Source organism: Protopterus annectens, chromosome 3.part1, assembly GCF_019279795.1.
Source record: "Protopterus annectens isolate FY-2018-M chromosome 3.part1, PAN1.0, whole genome shotgun sequence".
Lineage (NCBI taxonomy): Eukaryota > Metazoa > Chordata > Ceratodontiformes > Protopteridae > Protopterus > Protopterus annectens.
The window spans coordinates 1,643,736,097-1,643,762,748 of NC_056732.1; the positions used below are offsets into that span (position 1 = coordinate 1,643,736,097).

Here is a 26,652-nt window from a genome sequence, read left to right on the forward strand (position 1 = left end):
CGCTCTAGATGTGTTCCAAGTACTGTTACTGTTACAGATACAAACTTTAGCAAACCGGAAAATGCCAAAAAGTAGGCGGCAAAGCAGTAAAACTTAACAAAAAAATCAGAAGAAAATACTTAAAATCACAAAAGTGGCTCCTTGTAAGAGAGGATATTGGAAGAGAAGAGGTTAATCTCAGTCCAGCTAACTTTGAAAAATAATCTGTGATTAAATTATCTGGTTTAGGCCATAAAAATTGTATCTTTTAGTTCTGATTGCAGCCAGAGACAAAATGCCTATGAAAATCGGGACTAAGCATCCTACTGTGTTGTCCTTGGGGTGAATTAATTGCTATCCTGGAAGGGTGAAAGTTTTTGAAATGGTTTTATGGCTTCCAGATGCTATAACACATCTTAGAAAAGCTCTGTGTTTGTTTATTATGACACACATGTGCTAGATTCTGATTCAATTTCTAGTAAAGGTGATAGTGTGGGAAGTCAGATAACCAGATGTATGTGATGTCATTCTGTAATCCAGCACTGAGATGATTTTTTAATACTAGATGAGACAGAAGTCTCATGGCAGTCTGTTTTTGAAACCTAACAAAGAAGGATCACACAACCACGTCATCTTGCCTTGCTTTACTAAGTACCTAGGAAGTAGTAATTCTTTAGGTCAGTCAGGAAAATATATTGAGATTAGTTTTGTTTTTATGTATCTGTGTGAATCCTTCCATTTGTGTTATTTTTAATATTTCCTGTGATTGAAACTCTTGTGTTTATTGTTAATAGATATTTAGTATTTTTATGTTCTTTTATATTTTATTATCAAATATATTTAAACTTTTAATTGTGGCTGGTCTTTTAGAGAATATTTTAACCTTTGAGAGTACTTGTATTTATTTGGTGACACAGTGGCCACTCCTGAAAGCGTTGCTGCATTAGTCAAATGCTACAATTTGTATTAGTATTAATTTTAGTCAGTATAATTGGGTACCGTTGTAAGAGCCTTAGAGTAACTGGATTTGGAGTGTTCTGGTGGCAGTTTCTACCTTATAGTCTGGGTAGAGGGAATATAGCTGATAAATATGTGCCAGCCTTTCCCATGTGTCTGTGTGTGTGTGTGAAAATCAAATTGCAGCATGTGTGTGTTAGCTACTTGGAGTAGGGACTTAGAGCACTGGTTTTACAGAGAGGTGATGGAGGAATTGGCTTGAAATGCTTGGCTGAGGACTCAACCCTACATCTGTGTCAATGGGGAGTCTTACTGGGGGCCCGGATACAGAGAGGGAAATCTAGCCCCAGAACGGTTGTGTGTTCTCTGTGTGCTCTTAAGGAAAATTGTGCTTGGTGCAGAGCTGCATCTGGAAATACTGCGTGCGTCTATGTTTGTTCCAAGTGAACGTCCTTCACTGATGTCAGTGGTGAAGATTGAGGCTCCTTGATTACTGGCCAAGATGAGGGACATCACGCCTTGTTTCCTTTGTCCCTGAAGTTCTGTTGAATATCCATCCTGAAATCGTTTCTTTATTAAATTCACATGCTCACTTCTTTCCAGATATGTTTCCTGTAGCATTGCTATTTACTCTCTGGATTTTCTGATTATAATTCAATATTGTTAACTTTTTGTCTATAGATGTTAGGCCATTCACATTCCAAAATAACATGGATAGTGTAGCCATTATATTAAGAGGTTATTTATTCCTACTTATATTTGACAGCTTTTGTATGTCTATTTCCAGTTTTTGTGTTACATCCACCCACTAATGTTTGGCAGGTTGATCTTTAATACAGTTGTTTCTTGTCATATCCATTTGAACCTGTGCCATATTTTTACTAGGCTTTTTGTTTCACCAAAAACAGTAAAAAAAAACCCAAAAAAAACACACTTCCAGAATGCCCCATAACATATTAACTTAAAACAAACACATACAACTTTGTACATCTTCAAATAATGAAGTTTAACCCTCCTGATCACCCAGAGCTATTACATAACCTAAAATTAAGTTTATCCATGCACATACTTGCACTTCTTTTCTACCTGCTCTTGCCTTATCTTTATTCATCTCTCACATGTGGAAAACAGCTTGTATGCTTTCAGAAAATATTTTAACCTTAAGAAAAAGCCCACTTGCTATCTCTAAATGAAACTAAATTATACACTGTTTTAGTAGATGCATTGCAGTATTTGGGTACCAGGAAAGCTGACCTCTCTTATTTACATCCAATAATTTTAAACTTTATTTTTTAAGTTTCTTACCCTTGTACCTTTTAATTTTATGATTCCCTCAGCAAACAATGCCCAGAACTCTCAAGATCTATTGCCTCTACCTTTAGTCAGGGTATCTCCATGGAAGCCTAAGAACATAATGTACGACTGCCCTCAACTGCAGACTTCTGAACTCACATTAAACATTTATTTGCTAAAGGAAAACATTTATTTGCTAAAGGAAAACATTTCATTACATTCACAGTGTTCTGCTGTATTTAAAGCCCACAAAACATCACCGGGGTTAAATGAACAAATTTCAGTAACTTCAATCCTTTATATGCATGCTGCTAAGTTGTACGAATGTTACGTATTTGCTTAGTATTAATGTTTATAAATGTGATACATTTGATGCAACTGTTTTAAGGCAATTTTTATTAAGACTTTTATGTGAGAAATCAGGTTAAGTTTTTATTTAGTTTTGTAGTCATTCACCATATGCACGCTCTCCCTTTTTAGAGATGCTAAAGACACTCCAACAGCTTCAAAAAGGTAGATTCCAATATGCTGGCAATCACTGCTATCTTAAATGTAGGCAAACACAGTCCAGTAGTAAAAACAAACACGTTTTTATTTCGGAACGACAAAAGTGAGCGCTTTCGCCAATAGGCTTCTTCAGACTTATAGAATAGCACTCATGTACCACAATTTAAATACAACTTCCTTTGTAACGATTGGTTGAGAACCATCCCTGGTTAATTCGCTAATCATGAAGCTTCTAAAATAAATGTTACTCAACCAATTATATATACAGAGATAAAAACTACTAATATTAAAAACACTTATAGATATCTATTTAATACATGGATTTAAACATCGCAATGACTTTAAAAAAAATTCTTACTAGTATGTACTCACTTATTAAAACATATATAAATATGATAAACTAATAACAAAGTACTAAAATTCATATATATATATATATGTAAAAAATTAATTGCTTATCTATTTAGGTCTGAAGGTCCTTCTATTTTTCAAAATTGGTTTAATTTGAACTTTATCGTTCAAGCCTGGTGGTTCATCAGCTTTCAACCTGATGATCCATCTCACTTCACATTCCAGTGTCAAATTAGTAACATCACCCCCTCTATAGTTAATATACACATTCTGGAGTACACAAAATCTGAATGTGTGTTGTGGTCCTAGTGCCTGATGATGTTTGGCTAAGGCATTCACATCTGAGCCTGCCCTTATGTGATAGTTGTGTTCTCTAATGCGATCTTTCAGGGCCCTATTAGTCTTGCCTACATAAAATGATGTGCAGGCAACACATCTTGCTAGGTAGACCACATTTTTACTGTTACAATCAGAACCAGTATTGAAATAAAACTTGTAGTTTGTAACTGGATGAATAAATGTGGTTTCTTCACTAATGAAACCACAATGATTACATGCACCACATGGCACTGTATTCCTTTCTTTATTGACCACCACTTTTTTGAAATTCATCTTTCTGGGTTTACATAACATCCTTTTTAGACTAGGCTTATTTTTAAAAGCAAAACATGGCTTAGGTCCTACCACTTTACTAATTTCCCTATCGGATGTCAGGATACCCCAATGTTTATTGTATAGTTCTTTTATCATTTGGGTATCCCTAGTGTAAGTTATGACTGGTCTTACTAGCTCCTTAGATAATTGTGTAGGTATTTCGTATCTTTCATTTATTTCTGAAAAATAAGGTTTAGCTGTTGTTACACGCAATGCATTGACCTCAGTTATCACCTTCTCAATTGCTCCTACATCATATCCTCTTTCGGTAAATCTTGTTTTCAACTGTTCCACCTCAGTCTCATAATTATAATCCAAAGGGTTATATCTAGAAGCTCTTAGAAAATGGCTTTTCATGATGTTATAAAAAACATGGTGTGGGTGCATACTATTTCTGTGAAGTAGTGTGTTCCTATAACACAATTTTCTATGGATAGATGTATTCAATATTCCATTCTCTAGCCTAGATACTTCTACATCTAAATAAGAAATCCTAGTGTCTGAATAATTAAGCGTGAACTTTAAGAAATTAGTGGACGAATTCATATAGTCAACAAATGTTCCCAGTGTCTCAACGTCACCAAGCCAAAAGAAAAACAAATCATCCACAAATCTACGGTACAGCCCAACATACTTTTTGAAGAAATCAGAATCAAACAAAAACTCATCTTCCCAGGCTGCCATGACTAGGTTGGCGTAGCTATTGGCACAAGAAGTGCCCATAGCCACGCCATCCCTTTGAAGGTAGATCTCCTCTCCAAAAACAAACACATTATTACACAATATAGTTTCAAGGTATAACGCTATTAGATCAATTTTCGTGGTCAAAAAATCCGAATGTGTAGATAAATAAGTTCTTACATAATGGATGCCCAGATCGTTTGGTATCATAGTGAACAAGCTGACAACGTCTAATGTCACTAATACATACTCAGCATTTTCATCCAGATCCTTTGTGTATGCATATAAGTCTAGTAAAAACTGTTTACTGTCCTTAAGTATGATTTTATTCTTATCAACTAACGGTCTCAGTGTTGTTTCCGTATAAATGGACATTGGCTCAGTGACCCATCCCTGTCCAGCTACGATGGGTCTCATCGGTGGATTAGTGCTGGATTTGTGTATCTTCGGCAGACCCTGAATAATTGGTAGCATAGGGTTTTCTACTTTAAGATACTTATATAACTCATCAGTTATACTAGAGGTCATAACCAAATCATCTAATATATAATAAACTTCAAACACCTTCTGTTTTACCACTTCCATGTCAATCTTAAGATAGAATTTATCATCACTTAAGAGGTGTAACATTTTGTCATTATAATCAGCTATGTCCATTAGGACAATAGGGCCACCCTTATCTGCAGGTCTAATTGCTAAAGTATTATCATTCTTCAATACATTTAAAGCACATCTTTGTTTATAATTCAGATTCTGACCATGTCCCTTATGTTGATGGGTTAAAAAATGATCATGTATATCACTTTCCAGCATTCTACCAAACACATCTAAAGTTGGACCTAGCTGTGGTGTAAATGTGCTATTAGTACGAAACCTGAGTGGGTTACTACCATTGCTGTATGAGCCAAAATCCAACTTAAGTTGCAGATTCCTGGTAAATAATTTGGTATTAATGATAGAATCCACTACATCGTCCCTACCTGTAGGTATAAAGCTCATGCCTTTATTTAACACCTGTTGTTCTGCAGCATTCAAAATTTTACTCGACAAATTAACTATTAACGAGGTACCCTCTCCCACATCTTTTTTAAGGTGGGTCCCTGATAGTCTTCGATCGACCCCTTTCTTTTGTGCTTGCCCCTGCTTGCTGATCTTCTTCCTACTGGGCCTTGGCCCTGTACTATGGGGAAAGGGATATTACCATTCTCTCTCTGTACTACAATAGTATTACTCCCTGTTAATATTTTAGGTCTTACTACTGCCTCAGTGGAAATAGTTACTTCATCACTATGATTCATTGTGTTAGGAACATTTTCAGTGTAATTTTGTTGTAATAATGAATTTTCCCCGTTTTCATCTGATGGTAAATTAACAACCACCCTATGGGGTGAAACATTTGTTGTTTGCACTAAAGGTAATTGCTTATTAACAGAAGCCGATGAGGGCCTTAATTCGTCATTTCCATTTCTTTCACTATTACTAACAGAAATACGGTTAGTCGAGACATTAGTTAAAGGCTTCCAAACTGAAGCCGTTTCATTGGGTACATTATAACGTCTATGTCTGAAGCTGTTAACATCATCATTACTAGTTTGTTCCCTAGGCCACATAAACACATGGTTGTTCTTAAAATCTCTAACATCTCTAGTTATTTTCACTTTCTTTTGTTCTATTAAATGTTTTTCGAACAACATTACATCATCCAATACTCTTTCAATTCTGATATTCAACCCAGCGTTCACATATTTTTTGCCTAGATTATCAAAACAATTATTAACTAAATCCTTCAACATATTCTCCTCAGGTGTGTGGTACTCTATAAGTAGCCTCATGTAGCTATAACTAAGCTCCATGTTCAATTGCTGCCATTTATACAAAAGGTCAGGGAACCTATTCCCTGACGTGGGCATTTTAAGAATACGAAGCCCACGTGGTATAATCTTTTTCGACAAACAAGCTTCAAAGTACATTCTTTGTACCTGCAATGTTTTCAATTTAATAAAAGTCGCTTCAAAGTCCTGTAAATCTTTAGTAAAATCCAGGGAATTATCTCCCTTTCCGACGCCTTCTTCTGACTCAATGCTCGGAAGAAAGTCTAAAAGTACATTGTCCTCCCCAGCCAAGCAAGCTTGAAAACGTCGTACACCCTTGTTGGTTCCTTCTCTCTCCAAAGGTACGGGTACGTATGCGAGTTCGACGTTGGAGTCGTCAATATTAGCCATTCTCCGTGGGTGTCGTACCAAAGAATTTATATAATACAAAAAAAGGAGGCACAGCACACAAACGGAGCCAGGGAACAGCGTGTCTATATAACAATATAAAATGTAATCATTCACCATATGCACGCTCTCCCTTTTTAGAGACGCTAAAGACACTCCAACAGCTTCAAAAAGGTAGATTCCAATATGCTGGCAATCACTGCTATCTTAAATGTAGGCAAACACAGTCCAGTAGTAAAAACAAACACGTTTTTATTTTGGAACGACAAGTGGTAGGACCTAAGCCATGTTTTGCTTTTAAAAATAAGCCTAGTCTAAAAAGGATGTTATGTAAACCCAGAAAGATGAATTTCAAAAAAGTGGTGGTCAATAAAGAAAGGAATACAGTGCCATGTGGTGCATGTAATCATTGTGGTTTCATTAGTGAAGAAACCACATTTATTCATCCAGTTACAAACTACAAGTTTTATTTCAATACTGGTTCTGATTGTAACAGTAAAAATGTGGTCTACCTAGCAAGATGTGTTGCCTGCACATCATTTTATGTAGGCAAGACTAATAGGGCCCTGAAAGATCGCATTAGAGAACACAACTATCACATAAGGACAGGCTCAGATGTGAATGCCTTAGCCAAACATCATCAGGCACTAGGACCACAACACACATTCAGATTTTGTGTACTCCAGAATGTGTATATTAACTATAGAGGGGGTGATGTTACTAATTTGACACTGGAATGTGAAGTGAGATGGATCATCAGGTTGAAAGCTGATGAACCACCAGGCTTGAACGATAAAGTTCAAATTAAACCAATTTTGAAAAATAGAAGGACCTTCAGACCTAAATAGATAAGCAATTAATTTTTTACATATATATATGAATTTTAGTACTTTGTTATTAGTTTATCATATTTATATATGTTTTAATAAGTGAGTACATACTAGTAAGAATTTTTTTTAAAGTCATTGCGATGTTTAAATCCATGTATTAAATAGATATCTATAAGTGTTTTTAATATTAGTAGGTTTTATCTCTGTATATATAATTGGTTGAGTAACATTTATTTTAGAAGCTTCATGATTAGCGAATTAACCAGGGATGGTTCTCAACCAATCGTTACAAAGGAAGTTGTATTTAAATTGTGGTACATGAGTGCTATTCTATAAGTCTGAAGAAGCCTATTGGCGAAAGCGCTCACTTTTGTCGTTCCGAAATAAAAACGTGTTTGTTTTTACTACTGGACTGTGTTTGCCTACATTTAAGATAGCAGTGATTGCCAGCATATTGGAATCTACCTTTTTGAAGCTGTTGGAGTGTCTTTAGCATCTCTAAAAAGGGAGAGCGTGCATATGGTGAATGACTACATTTTATATTGTTATATAGACACGCTGTTCCCTGGCTCCGTTTGTGTGCTGTGCCTCCTTTTTTTGTATTTTATTTAGTTTTGTTGTAAATGTAGGTGGCTGTATGATTTTTGGTAATTTTTAGTATGAGTTTTCATAGGCTGTTTATAACAGAAATTGTAGCTTTAAACTGCCATTTTATGAGTTGTGGTTATACAAGGATTGCCAGATTTTTAGTTACCAGTTCTGATGAGGTCCTTTAAGGATGAAAGCACTAAATTGTTTTTTTTTTTTGTTTTTTTGTATGTGGATTAATAAAATTCTTTGGTTTGTACTTGCTGTTTCCTGAGTTCTTCAAGATGGCCCAGGTTTGTGCAATTTTGGTTTAGTTAGTAGTGTGGACCTTCTCTTTTTCCGTTATTGTTTCTGTGAGTTTATTGTAGTATTCTCCAAAACAAGACCTTTAGCTACTTTGACCTGCATTGCAAAGTGTTGAACAGTCTGATGCTCACAATGAAAAAAGAATGCAACCCATTTTGCCTGTTGGTAGTATTGTTTCCGTGAGTTGCAAAATAATGGTTTATGTTGATGTATTCCACTGTCCCTTCTTGTAGGAACCCACCATACAAAACATTACACATTGCATTAGTCCAGGAGTTTAGTCTGGGTGGAGACTACCTGAACCTAACATGGACTAGAACAGATAAACCATGTTGAAAGCCATCAAAAAATTGAGTTGAATCATGATTATGAGTATGGGAACAAATGATATGGCTGCTGATACATTCAGGAAAGAATGAAAGCCACCACTGCAACTGCTGGGAGTTAGCAGCGCAGTAGCTTTTTCCGAAGTGCTGCCTGTACCAAAAACCAGGCAAAGAAAGCTTGTTGCAGAATCCATGGATTGCTACAATGATTAAGGTTATGGTAAAATAAGTGACTGGGGAAATGTATGGGATGATCAAAGGCTGTATGCTGTCAACCCTGTGTATCTCATTCTATTTGAGGACCTTGTGTAAGCTATTTTGTGGGATACAAAAACATAAATTTCTTTAAAGTGAAATGGTATGAACGGGGTTTTCAGTAGCATCACTTCTGAGACAATGGATGGAGTTCACTTAGTAAGAAGTGGAAATAAGAGTTGACAATGAATGGGGCAAAAAAGGAAGAGTTTAGTAGGCTGTGACACTTCACAATGCCATAACCTTAGGTAAAAATGAGTCGGTTTCATCTTAAACTAGTTCAGGGATATGAAGTGTGGGTAGAACAAAAATGTAGGCAGCAATGGATAGAACTTGATATAGGATTCTGCCTGAATTTAGGCTGTCTGTAAGTGGCAGGAGAAACAAATATGGTGGTGGGGAGATGGTATATTGTTAAAATGAGGTAAAAGGCTTAATCATTTGCTGATGATGAAAGGAAAGCAAAAACTGAAATGTTGACCTTCTTGTTTAACATAAACATGGTGTTCTTGGTAGTTAACCATTGTATTCAGGTTGCCATATTCAGCAACGAATGAGAAGAGCAGTGTCAATAAGTTCAAAAGTAATAGTAGAATAGGAGTGAAGAGGAGAGCCTTACTCACAGTGGGCCTTAACATTTAATTTTATTGTGTTTTTATGTTTTAATGTGTTTTATTACCCTGGTAAAGAACCGGATCCATTTCATACCCTCTGGCCATTCCGCTAGAACTGGGCCATAAGGGCAGTAAGTGCATTAATATATTTGTATACCTTGTCCTGCTAACATTTATTTAGGCAGAGGGACAAGATTGGAGTACCTGACCACACAGGCATAGGGAGGAATATACAGAGTCTGTAACACTGAACTGGGGAGTACTCACTTAGGGGTTAGGTGAAAGGTGGAAACAATGGAAGGGGATCCTGATTAAACTGTAATGGTCTTGCTAACTTTTCTAAAACCATCCTGTTCTCTAGGAACTTGCTGTGCTTGTTCAGGCACTTTTGAAATTGCTGTGGTGCAGTATTTACAAGAAGTTTAATAAGGGTGAGTTGAGTAGTTATTTGTAGCAGAGTAGGACATTAAGTCTCAAGCAGAGGTTTGATAAAAACTTGCTTCCATGTGGTTTGAGAAGAAAGCAGCTTTTTAGCACTTAATTGACGATCTGGATCAGTAGTTTGGAAACAAAGATGACTGCTCCTTTCAAATATTTTAGACGCAGACCACCCCGATACAGTGAACATTCTGTCAAGTTTCGTAACGTGTTACAATTCTACCTTCTTGTCAAAGGTTTGAAGTAACTGGATGGGATGCATGGGGGTGTCACTGAACATATACTGAGTCAGTGAATTAGTGTTATTTTGTTTCTAAGTAGACTGAAGTTCTGGCATCAAAGGTGTTAACTTTCATTGAAAAAATCCTCTGAGAGCCAAGTTCTTGGTTTGTTCCTCTTTATATGGTTCATACCATCTAACTGATTAACTGATTATTGGAAAAGGTCTCAGTAAGCATTATTAGAGCTAGTTTGTTTTCATTTGTTCTGTGCTATAAAGTTCCATGATATTCTTTAGCTTTGGTCTTAACCAGCATTTAATGTATCACCTGTCAGCCATGGGAAATGTGTAGCAGTGAGCTATCCCATTAATTATTGAAACTGTTTAAGGGCTTCTTTAGGGTCTTCTGTGTTCATCTCTAATGCCTACTTTTTAGTAGCTAGTTGTTCTAAAATTGTATTCTGTTTGTATACTCCAAAACAGATCATGGAAATGGTCAGCCACTGAAGGTGAATGGATTGACAGTACTGACTTATGCCCGTCTTGTTCATAGGTTCATACTAGGCTATCTGCCCTAGGGCATTTATAAGCCTAGCCAGAGTGTGTTTGGCTTACGCCTCCCATTTTAAATGAATTTTGCTATGCCCTTTTTCGAGGTTAGTATACTGTGCCTCTGTCTAACAGTGACACAGAAGTGATACCCGGGGTAAACCTACGATCTCCCATCCACTCATCAAGATTCCTCTTGAAGAGAGTCAATGAGGGACTCTGCCTAACCTGGACTGGGATTTTATTTCAGAGTGAAGGGAGCCTCTGGGTTATGAATCTGTCCCTCCAGCATGTCCTATTTATTTCAATGCTGAGGTTCAAGTCGCGAGCGCGTAGCTTGATGGGATTTGGATTTTCTGAGGTGCAGCATGTCCATTAATTCCAGGTTGGACATGGCTTTATACATGAGGCACAGATCGCCTCTGAGCAGGCGGTATGCCACTGAGTAGAGCTGCAGTTTCTTTAACCGGGCAGTATATGGCATCTGTTTGAGCCCTTTGATCCTCTTGGTGAGGTACTTTTGGGGTCTTTCCAGTTGCTGCAGGTGTCTGGTAAGGTACATCCCAAAAGGGACATTGTACTCAATTATGGGCCTGATGAGGGATGAGTAAAGAGGGACGATGACCTCCCCTGATCTAGATGTGAATCCCTTCATGATTAGGTGGACTATATAAAATGTTTTTCTAACCACTTTGGCCACGTGGTTTTCAAATGAGAGATTGCTATCAACTTGGGTCCCCAGGTCCCTAATTACTTCTTTGGTACTTAATGGATTACCACCTATGTGATAATTTGTGGGCACTTTGTTTTTGCCAAAGGGGATGACTATACACTTTTTGGCGTTTAGCTTGAGGCCATGGCTCTGGCACCAGTTGTCTTTTTCTATGAGGCCCTTTTGTAGGATGCTTGTGTCGGCTGGAGAGTCGATTATGGCGCCTAGTTTGCAGTCATCTGTGAACTTGGTCAGCCACAGTCCTTCCGTGTTGGCCTGTACCTTTGAGAAATATATACCGAACAAGAGAGGTCCCAGGACTGAGCCTTGTGGGATGCCACTTGTAACTGGTTTGGAGTCTGACATGGCTCCAGCAATTCTAACCATGTGGGTTCTGTCCTTGAGCCAGTTTGCAACCCATCTAGTGACATAGGGGTTTATATTTAAGCTGGTGAGCTTATCTATAATGCCCGAGTGGGGTATTGTATCAAAGGTTTTTGCGAGGTCCAGGTAGGCTGTGTGGACCACCTTCCCCTCGTCAATGGCCTTGGTGACTGTTTCAAAGAAATCGACCAGGTTTAAGAGGCAGGATCTGCCGTTAACAAAGCCGAACTGGGTAGGATCCAGTGTCTGTAGGTCCCCAATATCTTTATTTATGAGGTCCATGGTGATCCTTTCCATAGCTTTGCAGACCAAGCTAGTCTGGCTTATGGGGCGATAGTTTCCAGGATCCGTTGAGGCACCACCTTTGTGGAGAGGGACCACTATTGCTGTACGCCACTCTTTGGGTACATATCCTGTCGTAAGGCTGAGATTGAACAGTAGTTTTATGTTTGGGTTTAGCTCTTCTTGGAGTTCATGTAGGACGCAGCCCGGGACACCGTCTGGTCCCATTGATGCTGTGTTTTTTGCTTTGGCGATATGCTCTTACCTGAGCATCTGAGATGTCAGGGGGGCAGCACTCTACTGGGATAGATATTTGCCCTTTTGGTGGGGAGGGGGGGGAGAAGTTTGTGCTGAACCTGTCAGCTAGGATGTTGGCAATGTCTGTGGGTTTGGTGTATTTTTTGTCATTTTGGACTCATTCTGAGCATATCTGGGAATTCCCACCCAGGTTCCTAACATAACTAAAGAAAGCCTTGTGATTATCCTTAGTGTCCTGTGCAATTTTTCTCTCAAAGCTGGCCTTAGACGATGTTATGAGTGCCCGTAGTTTTTTGCTAATACTGATCAGAGATGCCTTCCCTTTTTGGGATTTTGCTCTATCCTTCTACTGTATAGTTTGTTTATGGCTGGGGTCCACCAGACAGGACGCCTGCCTTTGGAGGATTGGGTCTTGGTTTTATTTGGGATTGCATGATCCATGTATTCCTGAAGGTGTTCATAGAATGCGTTTATAAAGGATTCTGCGGTCTGGGCCGTATTTTCCACAGGCCCGGGGGCTTTGAAGGATTCCACCTCGGTTTTGAGGAGTGTGAAATTTGCTTTAGAGAAGTTTTTCACTGTGGTTTTCTGGGCAGGGGGTGGGGTCGGGATGTGAATATCCAGTGAGATTAGTTTATGGTCTGATCTTACCAGTGAGGGAGACACTTCTGGTCTGGAGCATAGAGCCCCCATGTTGGTGATGATCAGGTCCAGTATGTTTTCCCCTCTTGTGGGAGTGGTAACAAGTTGTTCCATAGCATTGAGTTTATAAGTTCTAGGTTTATAAATATCTTGTTAGATATTATTAGGTCTGGTAATTAATCCTTCCTAGTAATATGATTTGGTCTTGTGGACTTATAAACTTCTTGAGAAAGGATATTATTTTTTAGTATTATATCAGCTCCACTTTTAAGGTGCTTATTAACTGTATTGAACTCACTTTAGAAAGTTTTTATTTTCAGATGCAGTAGCTTCGATATCCATTTTACAGGTCTTAGCGAGATTAAGACTAGATAGAGGAGGAACATACACGGTGGTAGGACGGTATGGTAGTATGTGCCTTGGTGTGTTAGGTAACAGAACACCAGGTAGCTAGTTGAGCTGTAACTAGTAGGAATAGGTCTGGTGTCTAGTAAGTGGAAGGTGATAGAGTTTTTGTCCAGTGGCAGTTGTCCTCTGTCTTACATATTTGTCGGGTTTTACCTGTTGAGATGTGATTATAAGCTACTGTTTAGCTAGACTTTATTATACGCTATTATTAGATGGACAAGATTATGAGCTATTGTTAGATGGCAACAAAATGTAGTATCCGGTTTGAAGCATTATTCTTTAATGCAGAAAAAGTATGGTTTATAAGAGTGTGAAAAAACAAATATTTGAGTTTGTTAGTGCAGTGATCGTATACTGCGGTGGTGGTGCTGCGGTAGCGTTGTCGCCTCACAGTTAGACGTTGCCCATTCAATTCTTAATTAGAGCGTCTTCTGTGTGGCGACATGCATGAATGGGCGTTCCTTCGTTGAAGGTTGTGCGTTAGGCCCGGCAAGCCAGCACATAAAAATCTACTGCCAATCATTAGCGGACCGGAGTTCCACTGTGGCGACCCCTAACCGGGAAAAGCCGAAAGACACAAACAAAAACAGTGCAGTGATCATGCCTTCAGAATTTGTGATTCCTTGGTCTGTAAGATTAGATAGCGTCTCTTTGATATGTATGACTTTTAAACATAGCAGGGCCAGGGAGTTTAATTCATTATCTGTCACTGTGAGTAGTAGTAATAATAATAGTACAAGTTTGTATTGGAGCTGGAGCTTTTGTAAATTTTTATTGTGTTTTATGTTATGTGGCTGCTTTAATTCACTGGTTTAGTTTTAATTATTGTTGGATGTAGTATGAGATCAGATGTGAGAATTGTAAGATATAGTCATTTTGTGTTTTGAATTTAACGTGTTAATTGAAGTGTCTAAAGTATCAGTTTTATTTTACATTTGTCTTTTAAGTTTGCATTTTTATGATAATGCTCTTGACAGGCAATATTCTGGAAAGATTATGGAAAGTATTTTCCACAATAGGTTAGTGGTATTCATGGGTGACTCCTAACAGATTGTTGACAGAGTGATTTCACAGAGCCAAGATTTGACCAGTCAAGCTTGATTGTAAAATCTTGGTATACTAAAATGGTCCCAATCTATATTCCAAAATATGTAGTATTGTCACTTTTGTGAGACAACCAGTCCCCTCGACAACACATCATTACAATATGAAAATGTAGTCAGGGACCTAGTAACTTGGATTAATACCATCTCTTTGTCCATAATGTAATAGTAATCAGGAAATCCTTTATACTGAGCACAGCTAATTGCAAAAGGAATATCCTGTCTAAAAAAGTTATTTATTAATTTATTCATATATGTATTGACATTTGTTTACATGGGAAGTCTGGCTAGGAAATAAATACTTATTTTCAGTTGAGGATCTCAGGAGAAAAGCTCCAGATTTAAATAACATCAAGAGAAAATTCACCGTGGGGATCACTCCACTGGGTCTACTTGACAGAGGCACTGGGAGCTAAGGTTGGGTGGCACGATGCCAGGGTAATCCTATGGGCTAGGCTTGTAAAGCCTCCAGGGCCATTAGCCTAGTCCACACCTAAAACAGTAGTATAGATGCATTTAAAAACCATATATACATGCAGTTTGAGACTGGAATACATAGGATACAATAAAGTATGAGGAGACACCAGTGATGTAACAAATAAAAATTGCAATTAAATGTGACAATCAGTGTTTACAAAAGTATTAGTAACATAGTCTTCTATGCTAGGAAATAATAATAAAAAAAAGATTCTACAAGTCCGCCCCCAAGAGTGGGAGAGGGCAAGTGTTAGGAGGTATAGCTAGACAGTATGATGAAAGGTTAGTAAAAAAAATGAGGTATTTGTTGCTGTGGATCATACAGGTGAGGTGCATGGGCATAGTCATGAGTTAGTGAGAAAATCTTTGAGAGAGGACTTAAATACATGGAGGCTAGATATAGTTCTGATTGAATTTGGAAAAGTGTTCCCTAGGTTGGATATTCAGTGTGAGTATAGACTTCGTCCCATACGTTTTATTTTCATTTAGAGATTTCAAGCAAGTTTTTGTCTTGAGAGTGCAGAGGGTGATTTGGCGATAGTGAAGAAGTACTGAGGAGACAGAAGGGCAGATAGAGGGGTTATTTAATATTTTATGGGTTAGAATAAGTTGTGCATGGGCATTGCAACCAGTTGAGGGCATGTAATACTGGGCAATTATGAGCCCTATGAGGCAGGTTACCTTCAAATGTAGCTGTCTTATCTTATTATAGCATTGTTCCAGTTGTGATTTAAGAGAGATCTAGATGTTCATCAAAATAGGTGAGCCAAAGATAAGAGAGGGAAGGTAAGAGTTGGCTAGGATGATTTTACTAAGAGGAGTAAGGAATTTTTTTTTTTGCTCTATATAGCTGACCAAGCTTTTGATGAGATTTTTGTATACAGTTTTGTTTGTGAAGCTCAAACTTTAAATTGTCATCTATGGTGACTGCAAGCAGTTTTGTGAGGTAACTACTTGATGTTAAGTTGTCTGTCTCGCCTTCTTTCTTGCTGTTTGAGATCGGAGCCGATCCTCGGCTCCAACTCTGCCATCTTCAATAGTTCGAGAGCTGTTTACTGGCTCAAGGCTACCCCTTATCCCATGATGCCTAGGGATAGCTACCCAGATCTCGTTTGCCGCTTCAGCTGCGAGGTGTGTCATTTTCTGGCTCAGGCTTGTATTTTCAAATTTTTTGTATAGAATTATATTCTTATACTCTATAAACTGTTAGATAAATTATCTTTTCTTAGTTTTATTTACTAGTGTTTATTGTTGAGTACGTTGTTCTCCTTTAGTCCCTTTTAGTAGAACTCGCTTAAGTTAGAGAATTCTCCCCTCCTCCACTCCCTTCCCAAGGAAGCCATTTAATTTAGAGGCTCTCCTGTCCTCTGTTTTTACTTTCGATAAAAACAAAAAAAAAGGGGGGGGGTTTGTTTTATATATATTTTTACATAGTCTGTTGTTGACTAGAGTAGAAATTTTTTTCTAATTGTGTTTCTCTTCTGGTGTTTGGTTTTTTATGGTGATATATCTGAAGAAGCTAAAGTATCTGGATTTAAAAAGTGTGACTCGTGCTGTCAGAAAATGTCTCTGACAGACTGGCACACTAGTTGCGTTTATTGTTTGAGTGCTGTTCACCTGCAGGACTGTTGTTCTATCTGTCATGCCTTTAGTCCAAGAGTCCTGCAGGAATGGAAGAATAAATTGATCCTTAGGGGTCTGTTAAAACCTCAGGATTCACCAGCAAAGAGTTCACAGCCAGTGAAATCCCCAAAATCCACTAAACCGTCGGCTCCACCTTCGGAGCCGACCCCGGTACAGGATTTACCGAGTATGTCGGTTCCGGCTGGCACCGACAAGACAACCCCTCCGTCGGCTCCATCGGATGTTTTGGAGCCATCTCAGAGCCATAAAAGGCTGAGGTCCCCTTCGTTAGAGTCAGTTCATTCGGCTCCTGGCTCTCCATTGTTGCAAAGTGAACGTAGCCACCGCTTTTCATACTCCTCTCGATCCTCTAGGCTGCCTGATCATGATGTGGAGAGAGTAGTAAGTAGGTTGCTAAAATCACAGGCACTAGCTAAAATGTTGTCTAGCCCTTCTCAACAGGTATCGGCTCCATCCACCTCCCTTTCTGTTCCTCCTCCGACTCCATTGAGCTCGGAGCCGGAGTTTGTTGGGGTTCGAGTAGTGGAACCGTCGGCTCCGATAACTATATCTCCTTTGGTTCCGACGTCGGCTCCGATTACCTCGATGGTACCTTCCATCGAGGGATCTGGCTGCCGAGGCTCCCTCGTCAGCTCCGAAGGGGCAAGTGGCATCGGACCCTTGTCCGACCCAGTTCTCAATCTCGGAGCATCGGCACAGGTGAGCTCGGCTCCAACATCGGCCTCGGAGCCATCCCCCTCGGCACGGAGAAAGATTCCTATTTCTTCGGAACCAGAGCTTTCTCTGCCTCGAGGCAGGGACGCCTTTGAGGTCATGCGGAGTATGCTGTCCCCCCGAGTCAGCTCCACTATCAGCCCCACTGGCTCTGTCCCCCGTAGTGTCTGTGCCAACCACTGTTCCTCATCCAGACCCCAAGCGTAGGGAACCTATGCTCCAGGACACCCCATTGGGTGTTTCCTCTTCTTCCGAGGCCTCCCCTGATCACTCAGAGGAGCCCCCTCAGAAGAAGAAGTGCAAGAGGAAGCACATTGACTCTCCTGAGTCTATCACTTCTGATACAGACTTAGATAAATCGGAAGGGTCCCCGAGATCCCCCTCTGAAGATGTTTCCTTCTCAGACATCCTGGAAATGCTTAGGCAGAGGGGGAACTGGAATCCCCTAGCCCCTACCGAGGATGAGTCTGTATTCCTGGATGCTTTCGGTTCCCGACCTTCCACCTCCTGAGTTTCTCCGCCTTTCAACCCACTTATGTCCGTAGTGGCTCGAAAGGCTTGGTCAGCTCTGGACACATTGGAACCAACTCTGAGGAGACCTGGTAAATTTATTACAGCTCCCCAGGATAAGCAATTCCTTTCTAAAGGTGTGCCCGTTGATGCCATGGTGGTAGCGGCAGCCACCAAAAAAGAGTTAGCGGAGACCTCTTCATCTGTTCATCCTCCTAAAAAGGAGTCTAGGATGATGGACAGGTACAGAAAGCAAATGTTTGCTTCAGTGACCTTCTCCATGAGGTCACTGAACTATCTATGTCATTTTACTCGACTTCAAAGGGATCTCCTTAAAGAGCTTGGAGATGCCCTTCAAGATCCTACAGCTGAGGGAGCACAAGCCAAAGTAGATTCCCAGCTAGCGATGCTTAATTCTGTAGTTAACTCCTCCATGAGGCTCATATCCTATGCAGCCGATGGAGCGAGTAGAGCCGCGGGCACGGGTGTAGCCTTTAGGAGGCATGTGTGGATGTGGCTGTGTCACTTTGCGGAACCCTTTCGAGCATCCTTCACCAATACCCCCTTTGATGGCTCCTTTCTCTTTGGGCCACAGGTAAAAGACACGTTGACTAGGTGTGAGCAAGAAGGCAAGACTCTCTCTGCCGTGGGAGTCTGTTTTTTCACTCCCTCTAGACCTTACCCCAAGGGTCAGAAGAGTGGGAAGATGTGGTTCCGTAAATCTCAGGGAGCCTTACCTGACACACATAGTGATTTTTCCACCAGAGACAGAGGGGGAAACAATAATAATAGACGCTGCCCTCATGGCAGAAGGGGTCCGCAGAATCAGGGCAACAGAGAATCTTTCTCTGATAAGCCTTTCCAGCATCCCTGAAGGGTTACCCAGCTGCTCACTTCTGGAGGCAGTCATGGGGAAGACTTTCACTGTACCCAAAAGCCTGGCAAAATTTAACAAAAGACAGATGGGTACAGTCCATTATATCCGGAGGTTACAAAATTCCCTTCCATCAACCTCCCTTACAGTCAAAGAAGACCCTTCCAGATGTTCCACCCAATCTGAAGGAGCAAGCAGTAATAGAAGTTTCAAAACTGCTAGAAAAAAGAGCCATCCAGGAAGTCCCCACAGACCAACACGGATCCAGAACTTACTCAAGGTTCTTTTTGGTACCAAAAAAGACAGGGGACTGGAGACCGATCCTGGATCTCAGCAGACTAAACAAATCTGTACAAAGAACAAAGTTTCGGATGGTCACGCTACAGTCCATTCTACCCTTCCTGGGTCAGGACAATTGGATGTGCTTGATAGATCTTCAGGACGCGTACTACCATATCAAGATGGACAGACGCTCCAGGAGATTTCTTCGCTTTTGGATGGGGGGTTAGTCATTACCAGTTCAGAGCTCTGCCCTTTGGTCTCACCACAGCCCCCAGGGTGTTCACCAAATGCATGGCAGTGGTCACGGCTCACCTGAGATGTCAAGGATTCCAGGTGTTTCCATATCTAGATGACTGGCTCCTCACTGCTACCACCAGGCATCAACTTCTACAAGCGCGGGATTATACAATCACATCCTGCACTCAGCTAGGTATTACAATAAATTTCGAAAAGTCTGCCTTGTTGCCCTGTCAATCTATCACTTACAGAGGAGCAGACTTAAACACAAGGGATATGTTCGCAAGGTTGCCACTAGAAAGAGTGTCCACAATTCGTCAGCAAGTGCAAATTCTAATGCAGAGCAAAAGGATCCAAGTCAGGTATGTCCTTCAAACTGTGGGCTCCATGGCAGCTGCCATTCTTCTACTCCCACTAGCGCGCTTCCACATGAGAATTCTTCAGTGGCTTCTTTTCATGCAGTGGTCTTTCCAAGAGCTACCCATGTCTCACATTATCCTGATCACGGAGGCATGCAAAAGACACCTTTCTTGGTGGATGGTCTCCCCATTAGTTACTCAGGGCAGACCTTTCATACAACCCCATCCGGTAGTCACAGTGACGACAGACGCCTCCCTGATAGGGTGGGGGGGGGGTGGGCATTATCTGGGCAGGACAGTCCAAGGCACTTGGCAACCTCACGAGTACCATCTGCACATGAATATTCCAGAAATGAGAGCCGTGCTCTTAGCGTTGCAAGCTCTTCAAGACTCTCTTCCTTTCGGGACCATTGCAATTCAAACAGACAACATGTCAGTGGTGTGGTACATCAACAAGCAGGGCGGAACAAGATCCTACCCCCTGTGTCGAGAAGCACTCAGACTTTGGCAGTGGACAATTTCCTCCCAACGTTTTCTGATTGCGACGCACATCCCTGGGAGATCCAACGTCATAGCAGACAGGCTCAGCAGAGCTATCCTCATGCCTCATAAGTTGTCTCTGAATCAGGAAGTTGCAAATCGTATTTTCTGCAAATGGGGACAGCCTTGCTGTGATCTTTTTGCCACCCCCTTCAACAGCAAATGCAGCAACTACTTCTCCCTTCTTCCGCTTCCAGGTCACATACCCAGAGACGCTCTAGTCCACGATTGGCCTCAGGGACTTCTTTATGCTTTTCCTCCAGTTCCCCTGATACCGAAACTCATACAGAAAGCAAAATCGTTGGGTTGCAAAATGATCCTCATTGCCCCCTACTGGCCTCGACAGATATGGTTCCCGTTCCTGCACCATTACCTTCTCAATCAGTCCTGGACTCTGGACCCAATTCCAGATCTCCTGATTCATCAATCCCTCCAAACTCTCCAGCTCACAGCTTGGTTGCTCCACTTCCAACCTTAGCCAGGCTTCCCAGCATTTCCCCAGCAGTCCGTGAGATTATCGTCTCCTCTCATAAGTCTACAACGAGAAAAACTTATGCTAACAAATGGAAACATTTTTGTTGTTGAGCAGAGTCTAGGAATGTGGATCCCTTCTCAGCCTCAGTCCACGAAATTCTGGAATTCCTGGCACAACTGTTTCACTCCGGGGCCACTGCCGCTATGATTAGGGTACAATTAGCGGCCATTTCTAATTTTCATATCGGTTTGTCAAATGCTAACATTATGTCTCATAAGCTCTGTAAAGCTTTTTTGAGAGGAACATCTCTTCTTAGACCTCCAGTGAGAGATCCCCCTCCTCCTTGGCACCTTAATTTAGTCCTAACTTCCTTAATTCTGCCTCCTTTTGAACCAGCAGCATCCTGCTCCATCAAGTTTCTATCTTGGAAGACACTCTTTCTGGTAGCTATCACTTCAGCTAGGCGTGTCTCAGAACTTCAAGCACTATGTGTTCGTCCTCCCTACCTGGTGTTTCACAAGGACAGAGTTTCTCTGAGGACTAATCCTTCGTTTCTTCCTAAAGTCTGCTCAGAAAATAATTTAAACCAATCTATAGAGCTCCCTGTGTTCTTCCCAAATCATAGCAACAAGGCAGAGTACAAACTTCATCAATTGGACGTTCATAGACAATTGCGTTTTTTCCTGCACTGAACTAAAGAAATAAGAAAGTCAGAGACCAATTATTCCTTTCTTATGCCTTAAACAAACAAGGTCTCCCAGTTTCCAAGCTGACCTTATCTAGATGGTTGTCCCACACTATTACTTTTATTTACCAGTTAAGGAACAAAGAGTTACCAATTAAACCGAAAGGTCATTTTACTAGGGCGTTAGCCACCTCCATAGCCTTTCAGTCTAGGTTGCCCATGGATTCCATCTGTGTAGCTGCCACATGGGCAAACCCTCATACCTTTATTTCTCATTACAAGGTGGATATGGTCTCCCGGAGCAGAGCTGACTTTGGTTCCACTGTTCTGAAGAGTCTGTTCCACTGAGCCACCCAGGGTGTTAGGTGCTAGGGACGCTGTCCCAAACAGCAAGAATGAAGGCGAGCTAGACAACTTAACATTAAGAAGTTATGTACCTACCATAACATTCCATGTTAGTTGTCTTCATCTCACCTTCTTTCTTGCGTCCCTCCCTCTGTCCCCCGTCCTAGTGGATTGAGAGGAGTTCCTTTTTTCACTGGCTGAGTATTCTTTTATTGTTATTCTTCTGGCCAGGTCTTCTTACCTATTCTAGATATTAGAATGCATGGAACAACCAGTTTTTTGATAACTGGTTTCTCTCTTATTATGTCTGGATTAGCTGTTTCAAACAAGATCTGGGTAGCTATCGCTAGGCATCATGGGATAAGGGGTAGCCTCGAGCCAGTAAACAGCTTTCGAGCTATTGAAGATGGCCGAGTCGGAGCCGAAGATCGGCTCCGATCCCAAACAGCAAGAAAGAAGACGAGATGAAGACAACTAACATGGAACGTTATGGTAGGTACATAACTTCTTATTACCCTACAACTAATCACTCCCCTGTACTCAGCATTGTGTCAGACCAGTTATTGAGTATAGTGTCCCTTTGGGAAGCATTTCATAAAGTATATAAAGCATTTGTAAAGATCTCAAATGTTTCTAGCTGAAAAGATTGCATGCCTAAAGTCCATGAACTATCGAGAGAGGCTGGAAGCTGTGTCCCTTCATTCAGTGTTGTAAAGGCTTTTGAGAGGAGATGTCCGTCTCTCTTACCACACCATAAGGGGCCCGGTTATCTTGGATCTTCTGTATCTCTGCAAATCCAGTGACTCTTCCAGTACTAGAACCAAGACCTAAATAGCTACTAACAGGTAAATTCAGCACGATGGATGGACAGGTTTCTAATCCAGCACTTCCCAAACCTTTGGAATAAACTTCCCCTGCATGTTAAGCACTGCAACTCGCTATCTTCCTTTAAGTGTAAGCTAGATGGCTATTTGGGTATTTGGAAATGTAGTCCGTGGTCCGCCTCAAGAAAGAAGGTGCAGCCAGAGGGAGTCTATTGGCAAGGCATAAATGGTTCTAAGACTAAATATCTTTGAAGTCTATGACCTTGGAGTATCTATGAAATCTGTGATCCTTTTCTGTGACTGGACCTCCTTTGAGGTGGGCAAGGGGATTTCTGTAGTTGTCTTGTATCTGAATGTCCTCATTGGCACTGTATATCACAAGAAGCTGATAGGAAAATTAAATGGTATGGGTAAGGATCCCAGAATGAAGGATGTTTAGTTGGAAGTTAACAGGAACAGTTTTACTAATAAAGTAGTGTTAGCAGTATTAAATAAAAGCTTTGTACCGAGTGGTATAAATGCATGTACGTATATTTTTTTTCTTTTTGGTTCTCTTGGCCAGGATAACATTCTGCAGGTGATCAGTACTTGTCACCCCCTAAGTCAAAACCGTCCGGATCAGTACTTGTCACCCCCTAAGTCAAAACCGTCCAGATAACCCTACCCTGGGCTATGACCAAAGGAATACAGTAGACAGAGCTGTCAGTCATTTGGGGGAGAAAGCTAGAGAGGAAATTGAGACATCACAACACTGTGTCATTTGATTGTAACCACACTGTGATATTTTTGTGTTCATTGCTTCCTGAGCGATGTAGTGGACATTCTCCCAGTGGCATTTCCACCCGTGATGCGTTGATGTCCATCCTCCCTCTGTGTGTGCACACATGCTTTGAGAGGCACTAATGCTGCTCTCCAGCTTAGCTAGAGAGCAGCATTGTGCTGTTTTAAAAAAAAAAAAAAAGTTTTTCCTCCTCAGGTAGGGAAGCTAGTTACTGATTGCTGAGTGCTACACTCAGAACCTGCACTCCTGCTTTTCAGATCACTAATTGCTCCCAGATTTCCAGTGATGCAAGTGAACACCCTGTCTGTGTGCAATCCTGCTAAAACGTGGTAGTGTATTTGTGAAATATCTTTTGCTGCTTCACTGGCTAGAAGTTACTGTAAACGTTAGTTGCTAATTACTGTTTAGAGGTGTTTTTCTTTTCTATGAAACCTTTTAATGGCAGTATTGTGACCGGGTCTGTAAAGGAAGTAGAGGGGGAGAACAGTTAACTATGACCTGTGTAAAGGTGATTAAGAGAGAATAACATAATTGAAGGTACTGGTTTTTGCTGTTGCAGTCAAAAACCATTGCCTTAATTCAGCAATTAAAAATAATACTTTGTTTTGTTAGGAGTAACTGTACGTAATATTTTAATGCATTTGGTTGATTAAATGGGTCTTGTCTAATAAATTGCTGAGCATGGAAGCTGTTTTTCTCACTGAATAAATGTTTTTAATTGTGAGTTACCTGCTACATTGAGTGCTTGTTGTGAAGTGTGTGATACTGCTATTCTATTGAGCCACTACAGCCGCTGCACTGGTGTTTTCACTCACATTTTGGAAAAGCTGGATAGTGAAAAGTTTGGTATAACTGTTGCTTGTTTTATTACTTTTATTACGTTTTATGTAGAAAAAAAATGGACAGGAGTGAGAGAAGGATACATGCTGGGTAATATATTGGGCCTTAGATATCACTGGGTCCTTTTTAAGAGTCTCCTCAGTAATAGTATAGTCATGGTAGTTTTTTCTTTAGTTATAAGGCCCTGATAGAAACTATTGCATAGTGGATCATATTGTATTACCTTCTAACCTGTGAAACACACCATCAGTTAATTGTGCATCTGGATTGTCTGTGTGGTGTAATAGTTAGGACTCCTTACGTTCTGTGATTTTACATGCAAATAAATGGTGAAGGTAAGAGAGATTGTAGTTACAATAGGCACCAAAGACGTGATTCAGGCTAATGGAGTGTCTTTCCTGAGTGATACAACTATCAGCTTTTGTAAAAGGTTTGCTTTTGGAGAGGGCAAGTGAGTTAAAGATTAGAAATGCCTGTCTTTGCAGTACAACAGGAATTGCATGCAGTGTTGGGTAGGCGGTCCCTGCATACATGGTAACTAGAAAGTTTAAGTGGGAAAGTGTACCTAGCAGGTTATTATTAGAATAGTTACTTACTCATTTCCAGCTTCTGTGTCACAAAACATTCTTCCTACTGTTTTTTTTTTCTCTCCCTTTATCTGTTCTAACACTAAATTAAGTTATTGCAACTGCCATTGAGAATCAAAAAAAGGTCAAATAAAATGTCATCTAACTGTATGTTCTTATTACACATGTTCAGTGGCTAATGCAAGTAGTTCTGGCAGCAAGTTTAATTCTGTTGAATGTGTTGAATTTCTAAGGTAGTATTTGACAGCGTGTGTGTTTAGCATGTCGGGTAATAATGTAAATGTACATTGTGGCTTTTGCAGGCTCATAAAGAAATGCATCGTGCTGGCGCATTCCCTCCTACAGAGCTGGTTTACCAGGAGCGGCTTGAAGACATGAGGCAAGAACTTGTTCGCCAGGACCAGGAGCATCAACAAATGGTGGAACGGCTAAGGCACACCCATGCCCAACAGCTGGAAAGGCAGCGAGAAGAACAAGACCAGCTTCTCACGGAACTGGAAGAGCTAAAAGCCCAGCTGGCAGAGGTAAGTTTACAATATTTATGTGATGCAGACATAGAAAGCAAGATGACAAATGTCATTTAGTTATAGCCATTAAAAAAATGTGCTTTTAGAATATGTAAAGTAAACATGTTTAGGTTAATTCTTGCAAAATGCAATATATTATTTTTTCAGTGCCTAATGAATCCACATCAGTCTGCATGTTTGGTTATGTTAGTGTCCATAGCAACATACCTACGTAGTATCAGTTAACAAAATACATTGTCATATAGTGGAAAATGTAGAAGTTAAGTTTTTCTACTTAGTTTATATTGTCATCCATTCAGAATGTATTAGGTGTCCTATACCACTATCACAGTATTCTACACCTTAAGATTTCCTGGCAAGGATAGCCCAACATCTGGCCAGTATACTAAAGCCTTTAGATCTCGTACATGCTGTACATCACATTGTATGCTCCACATACAGGATGGAGGGCTTAAAGGTGACGTATGGATGCAGTTTCCCAGAACTTCTTTGCTGCCAGTCTGAATGCCATCATCACTCATCAGTCTGAATGCCCTTTTTTGTGCTGAATACATTTTACTCCCCCTTCCTGAACCCTTGCCCAGATTACCTTGTGCCTTTGGCTCTCCCTCTGTCTTCCAAGCTGGCAGTTCATCACCTCAGATTCTTGGGTTCTGTCCATCATTTGTCAGGGTTACTCTCACACCTTTTTCAGGAATTCCCCAACCTCCTCTAGAGCAGCGTCTTCATTTCTCAGAGGTTCTTGTGTGTCTGGTGGACCAGGGAACTATTCAGCCTGTCTTTCCTTCCTGAGTGGGAAAGGGATTTTACTCCAGAATGTTCCTGGTTCCTTAAAAGGAGAGCTGTTAGAGACAATTACAGACCCACTCAGGTCATTGGACCACAAGTACCAATATGACTCGGTCATAGTCCATGTGGGTGTAAATGACCTGAGGTGTACTTCCCTAGACTATATGTGTCCCAGGCTGGTATGAGCCTAGCACTGAGCAGCATTTTACCTTCTGCAAGGATGATGCCACAACACAAACACAAGATGACTGACTTTAATAATTGGCTTAGTTTCTGGTGTCATTCTAAGGAGGTGCAGTATTTGTCAACATGGGAGGTGATGGTCAACAGACCACGCCAGGAATGGTCTGCTCCTCTCCCGTCTAGACTATTGAATGTTAACTAAAACATTGTCCTCCCTCATAGTGCCTTTTTTAGGCAATGCCTGACTGAAAGTACTTTCAACATAGTAATTCAAAACCAAGAAAATCTAAAGGTGTTCCTACTCAGTGCTAGGAGTCTAAAGAAAAAACTTGATTCCCTCCACAGTCTCCTCACCCTTGAGAATGCTGATGCCTGTGCGGTCACTGAGACATGGTTTAGAGCCACGGAGAGCACACCGACATT

The 26,652-nt window shown here is 40.6% G+C and overlaps 1 protein-coding gene across 4 annotated transcripts in view; it reads left to right on the plus strand.

Annotated features, from left to right (window-relative positions):
- Positions 1–26,652, plus strand: part of AKAP9 (A-kinase anchoring protein 9) — a 3,155,794-nt gene that overhangs the window by 1,221,859 nt on the left and 1,907,283 nt on the right. For all 4 annotated transcript variants that reach the window (XM_044067665.1, XM_044067666.1, XM_044067667.1 and 1 more), the window contains one exon: positions 25,033–25,254. In XM_044067665.1, the coding sequence (XP_043923600.1) occupies positions 25,033–25,254 (222 nt within the window). The remainder of the gene's footprint in view (positions 1–25,032; positions 25,255–26,652) is intronic.